At 36.0% G+C, this 17302-nt stretch overlaps 2 protein-coding genes across 2 annotated transcripts in view; one reads left to right on the top strand and one right to left on the bottom strand.

Annotated features, from left to right (window-relative positions):
- Nucleotides 1-17302, top strand: part of LOC129780364 (flotillin-2) — a 384914-nt gene that overhangs the window by 212535 nt on the left and 155077 nt on the right. The gene's annotated exons all lie outside the window — the stretch shown is intronic.
- The window catches only part of LOC129780352 (glucose dehydrogenase [FAD, quinone]-like), a 32237-nt gene continuing 22614 nt past the window's right edge, over nucleotides 7680-17302 (bottom strand). The window contains exons 2-3 of the mRNA XM_055788521.1: nucleotides 9787-10037; nucleotides 7680-9716 (exon numbers count right to left, since the gene is read on the bottom strand). Coding sequence (XP_055644496.1) covers nucleotides 8362-9716; nucleotides 9787-10037 — 1606 coding nt within the window. The 3' untranslated portion in view covers nucleotides 7680-8361. The remainder of the gene's footprint in view (nucleotides 9717-9786; nucleotides 10038-17302) is intronic.

Here is a 17302-nt window from a genome sequence, read left to right as displayed (position 1 = left end):
CTGAGAACATAGGCTTCCCAAAAATGCAAAAAACAAAAATTCATTTTTTTCGATTTTCCAGAGTCCCCCCTAAATTATATCGATGTGGCTTAATGTAAAAAAAAGTGCAGGCGAACCAGCCCAGGAGGCTGGAAGCCTCTCAAATAAAGAATCAAAAAAAGGGGCTTATAGAAAAAAGAATTTCCTTACATATACCTATTTTAGTATTTATGTAAGATTTGCTGCCAAGAATATTGTTTTTTAATCAATCCCGTGAACCTAGTGTTAAGTGTTTTCTTGAATTCAGTAGCGTAAAGTTGGAGTGAAGTTCTGAATAAAGAATCGTCACTCCAAAAACATATTACCTAAACCGACCATAAAGTGCCTCAATTATGATTTTTTTTTTCTACCAGTTGATATTATTCTTTTAGTATATTTTCATCGACATGTGCAAAAGTTGTGGTCTCAAAATGACCCCCATGGATCTCAGAAATGGGGCTTGCTAACAAATTGTCAGTAGTGTCCAATGAAAGGTGTCACAATGCTGGCAATTCGGTTGTATGATGACATTTTCTGCAACCTTTTTTAGGACTACCTGTTGACCACGCTACCTCAGAACCCACTATATTTTATTTTCTTCACTATTTCACTTTTTTTCACTATATTTTATTTTCTTCACCGATATAGATGGAAAAAAAACACGTAGATGGAAGAAAACACGTTTCACTCTCTTGAAATCTAAATTAGATGTACATCGACACTAGATCACTCTAAGCTTCTTTTATGAACGAAGGTGTCCTAACACCGATCATGCATGCCAATGAGCAGATTTATAGTTCACCACCTCGTTCGAGACCTTGAACCTCTCGGATTTAGGTTGAATAACGTTTCTCGTCAACCAACCCCACATTGGCAAACAGTAGAAATACAGCAAAATAGGCACCAGTGGTCGTCGGGTGATGCTGACTGATGATGATTTGCCACCAGATTTCATCACTAGCGTTTGGGTTGGTTCGGTATCATAGCACCCCAAAACACAACATAACACGGAATAATATGCACGTAAGCGTTCAAACTGTTATCTATCTTCCTGATATCATCATTACATTTTTTTATTTACTTTTGTGACGATTAATGGAAGTGAAAACCGAAATAGTTATTCAAGGAAAAGGAAGTAAGAAAGCCTTGAAAAAAGAAATTTTCACTGCACTGCAATTGTTTCTACGAAATTATCGCTTCACAAAGAACAATGGGAAATTTAAAATTATTCTAACACCAGAAAAAAATTTAAAATAGCACAATTCAGTTAAATTATATTATTTCAAAGTAATTCTAAATTTGCAGAAGATTTTATTTTCATTTTCTTACATGAAATCAAATTATTGATTTTTTCTTTATCCTTGTTTTTAAATAACATTCGCGCTTTACAAATTTCGACCGCGAGGTTCACCGAATGAAACATGTATTTCATGTCCCATAATATTGCCCACATTTTATCGTTGGAAAACTGGCAGCAGGAAAATAAAAACACAAGTAACGAGACATTTTACATTAGACCATCCACGTCCTAGGTCCTAGTCACAAATAATCGCAGTAGAAAATTTATGCGGTAATCATAAATCCAGTACAAGCGAATAAATGTTATGGAAAAAAGAAAATATTTGATTGAAAAAATTTCTCGAAAAAAACACTAGTCTTATTAAATTGAAGGTAATACTGCAAAAATACATTTGAAGAAACAAGAACATTAATCCGAAATTCAATAACGTATTCTAGTGATTTCGAAATGAATATTCAAAATATATTTACTAGCCCATGTTGTACAACTCTGAAGATATTAATGGAATGAAATATTCTTTGATCACTAAATGGTCTAACTTATTCGATGTAACATTATGAGCTCCAAGACTTTTTTGGTTGATTTTTGCCATTTCAATGAATAGGTGCTAATTAAGTCTCCCTTCAGAAAATTTTGATCAATTTAGCAGGTATTTCCTAAATCAGTTTTTATTATATTACTATCAAGGCCTATTCACGTATCAAATCAACACTGAGACAAACATTGAGATCTAGATGGCGCATCCGGAGTAATGCTTTTTAGCTTTTCAATATATCCGGTGGAAGCTTTCCTTCTTGTTAGGCGAACAAAAACTAAACCTTGCATGAGCTTGAAAGTTCCGTCATGATTTTGTTGAAGCTCAGAAGCTTAAGCTTATTTGACACGTTCGTCGTCCAGCGTGATTCGGTGGATTTTTAACATTAAGTTTCTAGTTAGTGTTTCTCAGCACTGGTCTGTTTAAACGGTATGTAATTCGCTGTTTATTAAATTGTGGTTTCATAGGACATTTATTTTTAAAAAACGTTAAACTACACTTAAATCTATGAAATATTTGCTGTTGATTGCATGATTCGCAATTTCCCATTCCGCATATTCATTTCGAAAACATCTGAGCCGACCTTTGAATAGTGTTGTGTGTCGGTTTTAACACAGAGTCGTCTTATGAATATTGACACACATTTTCATTGGGGGCTTTGAACTGATATGTATATTAATTTTTTTTTTCCATTAACTACTAACTAATATCAATGATTCAGAAGATGAATCTTCATCTTGAATATTATGTTATAACTTTTCCCTAAGAGATGATGGATGATTTGCAAACGATAGTACAGTTATAATAGTATACGATTTACACAATATAAAGAAATTGTGTGAAAGTATGTGTTGCAAACAAAATTTGTTGTTCCGAAACGTTGAAAATGTTGTAGAATACATTTGATGACTCAACCATGTCAAAAATGCGGGTGTATGAATGGTATAAGGCATTCAAAAACAGCCGACAAAAGATGAACGATTTGCCACGCAAGGACTATAATCGACCTCTTCAACTGATGAAAACATCGATAAAATAAAAGGAATGGTGCTCGGAAATCGTCATTGAAGTATGAGATAGCTAGCCTGTACATTGAATATATATCACGAGACCATTCATCATATTTTGGTTGATGTTTTGGGCATGACAGAAGTCGCAGCACAACCTGTGCTGAAAAAGCTCAATTTTCTTCAAAAATTTCATCGCAATCAAGTGGCTGAAGACATACTTGAACGATCAAATTCTGATCCTACATTCAGCCAACGCATAATTACTCTCCAGATGATGGTCCCGTGTAACTTTTTTCTATTTCTTAAACTCGAATTATCATTTCGTAGGATTTACATGTTAAATAAAGTATGTTCTTTAAAAACACAAATTCCCGGTATATATTTGACAGAATGGACTCCAACCATTGGTGCTGATTCAAATTAATACAATTGGATGAAGCTGCGGCACATCAAAATGGAAAAAAATTACTTCTTCTCATCCAGATTTGCTAGTCTTCCAGTTTTTCATATATATTGCTTTTTTTTCTTCCTAAGCATGCCATAGACAAAAACTTTCCAATTTTTTTAAATTTTCACAGATTTATCCAGGTTGTTGTTCTATCCAGCAACTTTTGCACATATTAGTTATTTCTTACGTTTCGAGCCACCATACAGCTACTGAACTTGCGTTTCTGTCAAAACAAACAACAAGATAAAACCGACCAGAAAACTCCGAAAAGTCCGTGTAAAATTTCGCTAATGGAGTGTTTAAGTCGGAATATTTTGTAAAATTCGATACTTTTCGCGTGCTTAATTCATCTTAGATGATTGTTCATTGTATTCTGTGAGACAGCGGGTTGTTTCGATACTTATAGATGCTCAAAAGTTTTGTTTTGAAATTTCGAGTCCCTTCGGGGTAAAACTGACACCCAGTTTGTGTCTCTCTGATAGGAAAAATACGTTCTTATCTAGACCGCAATCCGAACCATTCGTTCCTCGAACCTATGTCAGCAACGAGAGCTATGATGTTCAATAAGCCAACCATGAAAAGCTTTTGTTTGCAGTCGAAATACATTATTTTATTTTTTTTATCATTCAAATTACGCATCATTTGAAACTGTTTGCAACGAGTTCCAACTAACAAATGATCAACAGATTCCGTGGAACGATTCATGTAGAGTTGAAAAGAATTTCTGTAATGATTTGAAGTCACAGAAACATGGGAGGTCTTGAAAATATGTGGAAATCCTTTTTTTTTTTATTAAATTCGTTTATTTTTACAGGCTCAGTTACATAAGTTTAAAGGAGCCGAATTCTTAATTATATTTTTATTACTATACATAAACATTTTCTAAATCTAAGGTAAGTAAGGTAGAAAACCGATTACTCGCGGTCTACTCGAGTTTAGTAGGGTGACATATTTGTTCAGGAAAAGGATGGGATATAAGGAAATTGTTACAATAATGATAATCTCACACACTCAGTTCTTAAATCTATTCGTATATCTATTGTGTATTTACTTTTCAACTTATTCTACTGTTTGTAGCAAGGGGAGTGTGGAAATCCTTAAAGTGTCGGTTTTCTTCTGATTTCCTCTATAGACAAACATTTGAATTTTTTTTCTTTGGGTTGAACGAAATTAAAATTTATTGAAATGCATAACAAAAAAGGTAAACTCCAACTTATTTTTTGCATTATAAAATAATTTCAAATTATATATAGTTTAATTTTTCATTTTATTTTATTGATTAATCATTAAATAAAATATTGAAATGAAATTTAAAAGAATTGTTTTTTTTCTTTAATTGCAGGTAAACATCATACAGTGAATAACCAACCCAATTGTTTGGTAAAGTATTCATTATGCGTTAAAATCGTTGAAATCATAGAATTACGATTGGAGGTCTTCATAGCCACATTGGCTACGCGTTCGCTTACTAAGCGATCGACTGTGAGTTGAAAACACAGGACCCTCGATTGACCATCATTGTATTGTTATGGAATAACTACGTCCACGTAACAATCATCAGCTATGGAGATCGATTCACGGTCGGACTTCTGGCCTCTCTCCATCCCTACAAGCTCTTTTTGCAACGTGCTGTTGTGCTATTATTAACACAACAATGATCATATCATCTGTCTCCGCTGTTCGATCTAACTGAACAATGGAGCAGAAGGAATACCCTTACGTCTAATTATAGATATTATAATTATGATTATAGATATGATATACATGTAACATGTACACGATTAAATCCGGCTTTGTTACAGATAAAATGCTAAATAAATAAACAAAAGGGATGCAAAATAGGGTTGCCGTCAGGAAACACCAAACGAGGAACATCGCAGAAATAAGAACGAAAAACAAATCCCTAAAAAGCAAATTGCAACAAGTTGTACGTATCATATTCAAAAGTTTATTAGATCAAATAAGATCAAATAAGATCAAATAAGATCAAATAAGATCAAATAAGATCAAATAAGATACAATAAGATCAAATAAGATTAAATAAGATCAAATCATCGAGAATTCGGATTCATAAAATAAACTCTATGTTATTATCTCTTAATTTCAGCAGCCCGAGTTACTCGGCCACTTCTTGGGCTTTTGTTGAAAAGTTGCTAAATATTCCTGGACTGGGCGAAAATTGGAGGAAATTAGATGGCTAGAGATCTTCTTCTATGGATTACACCTCTTTTCTTTACATTTTCGGACCTGTTTTTTATCAGCGTTGTTTGCTGGTACAAAAAGAACAACAATCTTCTAACAGACATACATCGAACTGTAGTTTGGTTCTATTTGTATTCTTTGGCAACCCTGGGCTTGTCCTGATTGTTCTCAATACTTTTCAATGCTTCGATCCATCCCACGACAGGTTTTTACGAAACGTTTGAAGATTAGTACACGGCATATGTAGAATATTTCATGTAACTGACCTGCTGAAGTTTTGACGTGGGTGTCCAAAATCAATTTTCTTTTGTCGGCTTCTATAACGAAAAGTTTATGAAAAACAAAAAAACGCAATGAAATCAAGCCACGATCGTATTGTTAACGTAGAACTACAAAATTATCGCATTCAATTACTCTACTTATTATTTTCGATATTACCGTTCTGAATCGTATTTCGGACAACATAAAATTTCGGACACTTGAAATGCTTAATGTACTTGATGATATAACTATAAAACTAATATCACAATTGCTTCTTTAGAGTAATACATTGGTTTCATTATCATTTCACATGAGAACTACATTTGAACTACATTCGGCGAAAATCTTTCAACACTACTCATTATCGTTTGTGTTTCATTTTTGCTTAGCGTGAGCACGTAGAATTTACCCGTTCATCAATATTTCAATTTCTCCCGTGTTCCATCAGCTCTCATCATCGTTAACAGTTTACTGTGATTGCTTGGTAAGTGTTTCGCAGTTGACTATAAAATATAATCATGTGTAATGTAATTTTCGTTCAAAAAATTACAAAATAAAGTGTCCGAAATTTGAATTCAATCTGTCCAAAATTTGATTTAGCGTCCGAAGTTTGATTTTTATTCGCTTCATTTGAAAAGTATTTATTCGATGAAGCGTATTGAACTAATTTATTAAAAATATCAACCAAAATAAAGTTTAGACCTGTTTTCTGCATCATATGCCTTAAGCGTCCGAAATATGATTCAGAACGGTATATTAGGAACCAAATAACAACCAATTTATACCTCCTGCTCGATGAAACGTGACATGGAAAGTAGAAACTATACCATGTAAGCTAACGCACGTAAGTTTGGAAAAATAACTTACCTAATTTTAACTTACATTGTTTACTTGTTTTACTATTTCCATTGTATATGAATTAGACGAAAAAAGTCTGGGAATATATCCTATCGATTTGTTTATTTGGAATCTAAATCCATTCCATAATTAAATAATTAAAGTGGTTTAAAATCTACAAACTTTTCCAAATGAGTCACTGAAATGGGACCCTATGTTGAAAGTTTAGACGTAGTTGTACAAGTATGACAAGTATGACAATACGGCTTTCTAATATGTCGCAAATATCGTACTGTTGGCATTATTTGCCAGGGTTGCCAACTATAATTTCCAAAATTCGTGAAGGACGAAAAAAAACCAGGAGGAAATCTGGATAATTAAAATTAGGTTGTCCGGAAAGTTCATGCCGATTTTTGGGAGAACAAAAACATCATTTTTATAAACAGACATACATTTATTCATTTTTATATGCATAATTTTGTTCCAGATCGTTTTTGCTCTCTCGTCGAAAACTGCTCAATGTATTTTAATGCTGTCCATAGAGCCGATTTTTTTTTCATTGAAACAACTTTGCAGGGATCTGAACCTATGATAATCTGAAAGTCATTCGGACGAATTATTTTGGTGTCTGGCTGGAAAGTGCTATCCCACCAGTTAGACCAACCAGATATTACATACAGTTGGTTTAGCTGGTAGGAAAACACCTCCCAACCAGACTTCAAAATAATTTGTCGTGTTGTCAAAAGACATGAAGTTTGGCATTGTCCTGATGCAACACGGCGCCTATCACATTGGCTGATTCGGGAAGTTTGTTCTGGCTTACATATCATGTTATGACATATTATCATATGGTTTTGGAATGACGTATATTTTATGTATATAAATTCTGTCAAATGTTTGGATAGCTATCATCTTTGAAGTAAGGTTCTGAAGGGAGAGAAAAAAAGGTCTCGCAACACTAATGAGAATAGTAATAAAAAAATTCAACTCGCGTTGATTGCGTTGAGCTCAGTAAAATCTCAGACTTAGTAAAACTTAGTGTTTGTGAGGATTTCAAGAAATGTGCCAAAAAGTTTTGGGAAAACAACAATTAATATTGATAATGTCGAATTTTATACCGGAAAATGCCATTTGGGGGGAGCTCTATTACCTTTTTTTTGAGAAAAAGGCAGTTGATAGTCAACGTTTGCTGTCGAACACAAAATATAGTCCATCGGTAAATATGTGTGAAAAGTGGTTTAAACGTTTCAGAAGAGAAGCAATGAGTTTAATTTGATGAACATAGAAAGCTATAAGAAATTTTTTTTCACCCAATTGGAAGCGTCTATCGTCTATCGGTCACGGGTGCACAACAACTTTAACACATAATACATTAAAAACAACAATGGTTCAAACAATGAAGTTCACTACCATCGGTATAACAGTTTGAATACTCTCATTCAATTGGTTTTATTTATTCTTATTCCCCATATCATACAATTTCACTTACAGTACTTCAAGAATTTACAATATTACAACCTTAAATAGTCAGTCGTGTTCATTACAATACACATGAGTATTTCACGAGATACATCTTTTTTGTTGAACAACTTCCAAGCGAGTGTGTAGTATACATTTTGTAAAAATTCGACTAAATTACAATATTTACAAGTACAATTTTGTTTGCCTATTGCCTAGAGTGAAAAAGAATTACCTTTAGTTGCGTTTTGGCTTGTTGTGTTAAAGTAATGACTCTTATTACTATTCTATACTAGCTAACAGTCGTTTCATTAACTGCTGAACCACTGGGAACGGTATTATTCGCTGTCAAAACCTGCTCCCTTTTCCCCCTCGACGGTTGAAGCCACAGCTCCTTGACCAGGTCTGCTCCTTTTTCGCCAATCATCACAACGGGTGCAGCGATATTACCACTGGTAATCTGTGGCATTATGCTGGCGTCAATAACTCGCAGCCCTTTTATGCCGTGCACGCGCAACTTATGATCAACCACGGCATACGGATCTGCTCGTGGGCCCATTTTGGCCGTTCCGGACATGTGATAGATCGTCATGGTGTATTGACGAATGGCACAGTCCCAGTATTCGTCAGTGAACTCTGGTAGATGCTTACAGTTGGGCACCTGTTTGCTGTGAAATCTGGCTCCGAAACGTTTCATAGCTTGGGTTTCTCCAAAAGCAATAGCGGTTTTGACCCCTTCCCGAAGAACTCCAACGTCATCTGGGTGAGTCAGATAATTATGATACAGCAGGGGGTATCTCAGAGGATTCTTGGATTGTAGTCGAATGAATCCTCTGCTCTTGGGTCGTAACATCATAGGAAAAACGCCAAACACATCCTGATTGTTGATTTCGCTGAACATGTAATCGTAAAATTCATCCTTCAAACCATGGGCTTTCTTGACCTGATCTCCTCCGTCCGATGGGGTGGAAGCACTGGTTAACATGAACTCAATATCCGGCCAATCATCCGATTGGTTGGCATACTTTGTGTTGATGAATCCAACGGCTTCCAATCCGATACTGCTTGTCAGAGGCCCGTCTTCCGTAACAGCATATCGAATGGCAGAGTTCAAATTGACTAATCGGTTCATGATCACCGAAATTGGTTGATCTACTCGAAATACCAATCCTCCCACAGCAATGTGATCTTGAAGGTTTTTCCCTACACCCGGCAGCTCATGTATCACCGGAATTCCAACCTGGTTCAAATTTTCCTTCGGCCCAATACCCGATAGCATCAGCAAATGGGGAGTTCCGATAGCTCCAGCTGACAGGACAACCTCCCTCGTAGCATAGACCTCATGCTTCTGTCCGTCTCGTATGAACTCCACACCCAGAGCACGCTTATTCTCTGGATCCATGATAACTTTTGTAACATGAGAAAACAACGCAACGTGCAAATTCTTCCTGTTCCGCACCGGACGTAGAAACGCTTTGGACGAACTACATCTTGTTCCTCGTCTCATTGTGAACTGGAAAAAGGCGAATCCGGTTTGCTGTTCACCATTTATATCCACAATATCATAACCCATCTCTTCTCCGGCTTGAAGAAACGAGACCCCTAGTGGTGTCAAATAGGGTGCATCCTGAACTTGCATAAGACCACCTAAAGGATGGAAAGGAAAAATGAAAAAATTAAATCTATGTAGGAATACAATCAATAACATATCCTATACCTGTGCTATGTTGTCTTTTATTTTTCGAGAGATAGGGATTGCGTTGGTCTTCGGATTTCTTGAAGTAAGGCAGCACATCCTCATAACCCCAGCCGGGATTGCCAAGCGCTTGCCAAAGGTCAAAGTCCCTCTTGTTCCCCCGAACGTACAGCATGGTATTGAGAACCGAAGATCCTCCAAGAACCTTACCCCGCGTCCAGCAGCATCGGTTTTCCTTCATTGCTTGGCATGCCGTTTTCTGTGGTTGTGTCCTAATGGATGGAAAATTCAAAAAATATGAATGAAAACAAAACTATCGATTAGCTATATCACATTTTCTTAGTTTAACCATCTGACCTTTTCAGTAATTTCGCGGTGTACTCCACACCAGCTTACTCGATGCCACAAAATGTGGCCTTGTTCACTTCCAGCCGTGAATAACGAAATTATTTTTTTTTAATGTACATGTCGTTCATTTAGGGTTTGAAATGATATAACACGATCGGCGACGCCATTCCCGTGTGATCGTCAAGTACAAATTGCCAAATTTAATTCATCATCATGAGTAAGCAAAACCAAACGTATTATTAGTTGGACTTGTACGTATCGAATCGCTCTGTTAGCTCCGCGTTCGTGAACTAGCGCACAAGCTTAATCAGGAATGTAAAAGTGGTATCGAGGCATGCGATGCAATGAACTTGGTTTTAAGTATTTCCGAAAATGATTTAGATGTTTTTGTTGCTCGACTTGGAATAAAATGATCAAAGATTCGACTTTCTCGTCCTTCTTTTATTCACCTTCGGTATACACGTGCGACTATTTTTTGCTGAGTTTTATTTCATACTGTTTTATCATCTGTGACCCGAATATTTGTGTATTTTGTATTTTTTGCTCCCGAGGTTTAATTGGCTCTAATCAACACACCCATGCATATTTCATAAATCCCCTCGGCGACACACACAGTTCACGTCTTTTGCCAGCCAATTACACAAATAACAGACTAGTGCTTGTGCTTGAACTCATTAAACGTTTGGAAAAGGTGTATGGTGCAACAGTTTTTGCCCGCTTTATACCTTCATTTTTAATAGACGAGTAATATGTGTGTTGCGCTGGGGTGGAAACACATTTGCGTGATACTTCATACCTCAAGATGTGTTTGAAGGCTGATGTTGGTGAAGGTCACTCGCATAGCTTAATGTTGACAGTAATTGATATAAGTTAATATGCCGAGAGGTGGATTTCAGCTAAAAGTTTAATGATAATTCATTACTGCTTTTCCCGATATATAATACAAGGAGTACAAAGTTACGAGCCTCGACATCTCTGTGTGAAAGCCGTTACTTCTAATTCCCTGAAGGATTTTTTTTCTGTATTTCCTCAATGTTACTTCCTCGATTTTTTCTTGTCTGATTCAATTGAGAGTTGCAATTGAATATATAACATCGGTCAAGAATAAACACATAAAGGGAATGGTGGTGTCACAAAGGTACGCCATTCGGCTCTTCATCATTTTCTCGTAAAAAATTAAACTAATTTTTGCATTATCTCGAAACATCAGATCGACCGGTGAAGTAGAATAAATGATGTTGGTTTGTCCGATAGGGGGGTTTCACGCAACTTGTAAATGCAAATTGATTTTTCTTCATGCAAATCAAATATGATTAAGACGAGTTTGGGTTTGTTGAAAAGCCCCATAATACTATAAGATGTTCCAATTATCCAAATTTTCATGTTTTAAACGATTTTCTTAAAAAAAATATGATCATGGTTTGTCCAGTTTTAGAAATCACCATTTCTGAATGAAGAAATTTGAACATTCAAGTAGATGTTGCGTTTCTCATTGCTTGAATTTACTGTCAGGATATTGATCTAATTCAGGCTTTCTTCAGAGTATAGCCTTCTCTTGGGCATTTGAAGGGGGTATGCTAGTGTAGAGAACTGAATTTCGGACGTTTTATCGAGCTCCGTAAAAATAAAACAAAAAACATTTTTACTATCCATTATATCATCATTTGTTCATCTATCTTTTAACAATAAAACAAAAATTGAACGAATAATAAATATTCATAGCGAGAATAGAATGATGAAGTGCTGTCTGATTCTTATGGACTCGGAAACTACTAAACCGATCGACATGAAAATTGGTAAGTAGGGGTTTTTGGGGTCGGGAAGGTTCCTATGATAGTTCGAGACTCCTCCCCCTCTCTAAGGGGGAGTAGCCATACAAATGAAGCATACATTTCTGCATAATTCAAGAACTAATCAAGCAAATAGAACCAAATTTAGCATGTGGAGGTTTTAGGGGGCAAGAAACATTTCTAAGGTGGTTCAACACTCCTCCTACCTTTCTAAGGGAGGGCTGCCATAGAAATGAAACATAGATTTCTGCATAACCCAAGAACTATTCAAGCAAATGGAATCAAATTTGACATATGGAGGTGGTAACGACTTGGTTTGCTTTTATCACTTAGAGATCACTTCTTTTCGAGAACACTAAAAAGTAATTCAATTTGACGATATTGCGGAAGTGTTATTTGGACAGTTATAGAACTGGCTTTTATAGGCTTTTCGTGTAGATCAGGGTAAGTATATGTCTGGTAAGTATTTGTGTTTTTTTGTGCTTGTGTACATTTTATAATTCATTTTACATTAATATTTTCTTCTTTTTTCAGGTTTTATTTTCGCGTCAACAGGAGGTTTTAGGGAGTAATAAATGTGTTTATGGTGGTTTGACACTCCTTTCCCTCTCTAAAGAAGGGGGGGGTAAGGTTGCTGAACAACTCGAGAATTAATCAAACAAATGGAATCAAACTTAGCATATAGAGGATTTGGGGATCGGTAAACGTTTCTATGATATAGAGTTGGGGAAAAAGAAATGTCGTATTTCTGATTGAAATTTGGCGCTTTATTTAACATACTTTAAATTATCTAATTTAAGTCAAATATGCGCTGTTTTGAGCTTGAGCTTGAGCTTGGGTAGACTGTACAATTCGTAGTTGCTCTCCGTGATTGACCTGAACCAACCAAATTGCACAAAGAGCACACAGAATGACGCTTGGGACTAGCAAATCATTCTCGTTGTGCAATTTTCGGTGATTCGACCTTTAAACGGTCAATAACGACGCCGGCCACGTCCTTACAGTCACCAGGGGAAGGGAAGCAATGTTAGTATGATATTCGCCGCCCGAAGGCCAGAAGGGTCGCCTCGATAGCGTGATTCCCTAGCGTTTATCATGGAAGGGATAGTGGTTAGTGGGAATGGTTAAGAAAAATCAGGATTCACTGTGGTAAGTGATGTGATTCTAAAATTGTGAACTCTCAACTATTCGGCAAATTGAGATTTGAAGAAAATATACATTCTTATCGGACCGGTCATGCATTTCGTTATTTATTTTGCGTAGTACATGGATATTTTTCCTGACCTGAGAAGATCATAAAAAACTCCTTTAAAAATTCTCGATCTGTATATTTTTATTCAATCGCAAAGACCAAGGTTATTTTTGGCGGCAACCTGATAATGTCCCTAAGAAATCCTTTTAATATTCCTCTAATCGACGATATATTCTTAACCTGAGAATATCACCGAGGAAATTCTTTCAAACTCGCTAAAACTGACTACGTTTTTCGATATTCGTCACTTGTATTATCTTTCAAAATATTATTCATACGCGAGTTTTTAAGTTAAACAATTTAACGTACTAAAAGCTAGAAAATAATTAGGCAAGTAGCAGTTAGTAGTTATCACATCCGTTTCTTCATTAATCTAGGGCAATGATGAGACTAAAATAAAATCCTGAGGTAAATCAATACTCCGAATAATCGAGACCGACCTGTATTATTTTTATAAATTCTAAAATTTTGGATGAATCCTGTTTGTGCAGTGGTAATGGAATAAATAACGTAAAATATTAATGAAGAAATAAAATAAATATGTAATAGAGAAGAACACGGCAACACGGCGAATTTTGCACAATCTCACTGCCGAACTCGCGAAATTTATAACACTGCTTGATCTACTATCTTTAACATCCCTTGATCTTGAACAGAGCTCAAAGAAACGCGTCTAGTCGCCACTTCACTCTTTAAGTCAAATATGCGCCGTTTTGTTTGCAAACTTGTTGCTATTTAGAAGGTAACTTCTTTATCCCCCTCCTTATTTGCAAACGGTCAAGCTGCTCACAGTAGAGAACCTGTTGAGGGTCTGGCCATAGTTGAGCTCATAGTGGATGATTCCCTTCCAATCCCACCAAACACATAGCAAAACCTTCCTGGCCGTCAATCCGGGCTTGGCGATGGTTTGGGCCGGCTCACCGCGCTTCGACCACGACTTTTTTCGCATTAGGTTGTCGTACGTGATCCACTTTTCATCACCAGTTACCATCTTCTTCAAAAATGGGTCGAGTTCGTTCCGTTTCAGCAGTGCATCGCAGGCGTTGATTCGGTCTAAAAGATTTTTTTGCGTCAACTCGTATGGCACCCATATATCCAGCTTTTTTTGGAATCCAATCTTCTGCAAATGGTTCCAAACGGTTTTATGGTCTATACCCAGTTCCAATCGAGCGAGTGCTCACATGCCGGTCTACTTAGATGATTTCAACGATTTTATCGGTTTCCACGACGATTGGCCTACCAGTACGGGGTGTATCTTCGACTATCCATTACACCAGAACGAAATCGATCAAACCAACGCTGTGCTGTGCGAATCGTTACAGTATCGGGTCCATAAACTACACGAATTTTTTCGGCTGCCTTCGTTGCAGTTTTACCTCGCAGGTAGTAAAAACGTTAAATATGGCGAATTTCTTACTCGGTGGACTCCATCTTTGACGCGCTATAACTGGAAGCTGATAGATAGATGCAGGGCATTCCTTAGGAATAAAATAAACAGACTTTTCACAGTCCATTTCATTCCCACTGGCCACTGTCCGTTTAACCCCACCAGTACAATTATTTCAATAATTTCAATTTTCCAATGCTTCTCTGTTAAATCACTAACCGAAATATAACCTTCCGAGAACTGAATTTTGAAATCGATCCACTCAAAATGCTTAACATCGAAGACGCAAAAATTACATCTACACGCGGAATCATGTTTGATTTTCGGTTTTGGTTATTTAAAAAAAATAGAAAAAAATAGTTTTTTTTATTGGTTCATGTTATAAAGAGATTGATAAAGATTTATTTTCATCAATTCCAAATGGAATTGATCGGTTTTGTAGAAACTTGAAAAATCGTGTACGCCATATTGAAAAAAATTATTTTGAGAAAAAGGCTTTTGAAGATTTATGTCAAGGCAACACTAGACTAGATACCGCATCACTAAAATGGCTATAACTTGGTAAATAATGGAAATTTCAAAAAGCCCTTTCTAGGGAAAATTCTTGATCTTCCTCAAACAAGTTCGTACAATCGTAGACTTTATTCATATAGAATAAAAACAGCCCTAAATCGGACAATTCCTTCCTCCAGTTCTGCTCTTATCAACACATCCGGCGACTCTTTTTTTTGGTATAGATAGAAGAAGATATAGGAGTGCGTTTCATTACATTAAAATCCATTCCCAGTTTCCAACAAAGATCAATTTCGCTAGTGCAAACATCAGATGGACTAACAGCACTTGTCACTATGCAATTGTAGAACATATGGGCATTTAATTTGCCGAATTTCCCCTTTTTCCTTCAGAGTTTTCCGAAAATTTTCATAAATAAACGTAAACATAAAAAAACGAAATATCTAACCACCGTAAAAATATTTATTGCACCCTAAAACCTCCACATGCCAAATTTGGTTTCGTTTGTTTGTTTAACTCTTGAGTAATGAAGAAAGTTGTGTTTCATTTGTATGACAACTCTGGAAATATCATAAGAACCTTCCCCGACCCCAAAAACCCCTACATACCAATTTTCATGTCGATCGGTTCAGTAGTTCCCGAGTCCAAAAATCAGACAGAAATCCATTTTTATATATATAGATGTCACTGAGTTTCAGACGTTGAAAGTAATCCTCCTCGTTAAGAAAAAGGGCTATATCGAAAAACCGGCCTAGGATAGATATTCGTTCGATCACTGGAGTTATATAATAACGAAAATGCTTCTATACGTACTAGTTTTCTAGCTAAATACAACTTGAACAAAACCAAGAATGGTAATACAATTGAAAAAAAATGCGAGGATACAATTGTTAACTTAGGTGATTACGAATAGCTAAATCATAATAATGAATTTTTGTTACAAATAAGATTTACACGTTTCCATGTTGAACCGAATGAAAAAAAAAACATTTACCGTCTATAAAATCATTGAAACCTGCATCACCACAAGCCGGATCCCCAGACACTTGTGGGGCAATTATGATGAACACAACACAGCACGTGTGTATCCGCAACATTAAGAAATTTGCAAACAAAACAGTAAATCTGAATGAAATTCAATGCCAATGACTTCTACGCTTCGAGGGTAGCATTGGGGTTGCTAATAGTTTGCTTTCGCGTGTTGAGTTTTAAATTGTTTAGCTTCATGTCTACCACCATTCGTCTCTTTTTTCAGCTATCTTTTCTTCAAGAAGAAGATGTTCAACATTCAAATGACACCGGTTGCGTGAACTCCAATGGCATACACATTCGAACGGATTGTTCATAATTATTCATGCGCATGTTTTGAAAGCATACCATCAACTGGTTTACTGTGTCGCGTTGAGCGAACGGCTTGAAAATTAATCTAGCATTTCAGACCCCGTTTCAACAATAGTTTTTTTTCATATGTGGCGTATACATTGAATGGTGAAATGAAAACGATATATTTATTCAATAATTAGTCAATAATATGGATCGGCTTGTATACAATTAAGGATATGGTTGAGTTCCGGGAGTCGTAGCCTACACTCTGTGTAAATTCAAAAATATGTATAGTCAATTGTGAATTTCACTCAATTATAACAGTTAGAACAGTTATAACATATGAGAGCAATCAAAACGAATTGCAAAGTTGTAAACGGAACTCGCAAGACAAAGCTGTTGTATTTATGTTGTATTGCAATGTTGTTTCAAGGTATATTCAATTAAATAGAGGAACTAGAATTGTCATTGCCTCATTATTCGCTATCGTAAGCATTGGTTTGTCAATCAAGTTTTTTTTCTTTCAAATTCTAAGCATTCTTGAATATAGTGTTTTTGAAAAATAATCAGCTGTCAGACACCTGACATGTTTCACTCTGGATCATTATTGGAATGGCATTAATGTCCATAAATCTGGTTTCATAAAGAATCGAACTTTTAATTCGAATTTATCAATGATTCTTCACAATCAGTACTAATAAATTGCAATAATCCATCAACAATGAAGAATAAGGAAACTGTTGCTACATTTAACCTATGATGATAACTACATTGTTCAGACCACGCAGAAAAGCAAACAATTCAATAAAACATTATTGTATCCAAACATATTTATTGTCCAAATACGCCAGGTTATACGCGTGTGAGCATAACTCGCAACGTTGGTTTCAATCACTGCAATGGAAGTATCTGTTACGCTGTTTA

The sequence above is a fragment of the Toxorhynchites rutilus genome, chromosome 3 (assembly GCF_029784135.1).
Source record: "Toxorhynchites rutilus septentrionalis strain SRP chromosome 3, ASM2978413v1, whole genome shotgun sequence".
NCBI classification, from domain to species: domain Eukaryota; kingdom Metazoa; phylum Arthropoda; class Insecta; order Diptera; family Culicidae; genus Toxorhynchites; species Toxorhynchites rutilus.
This window is presented reverse-complemented; position numbering and strand designations above follow the sequence as displayed.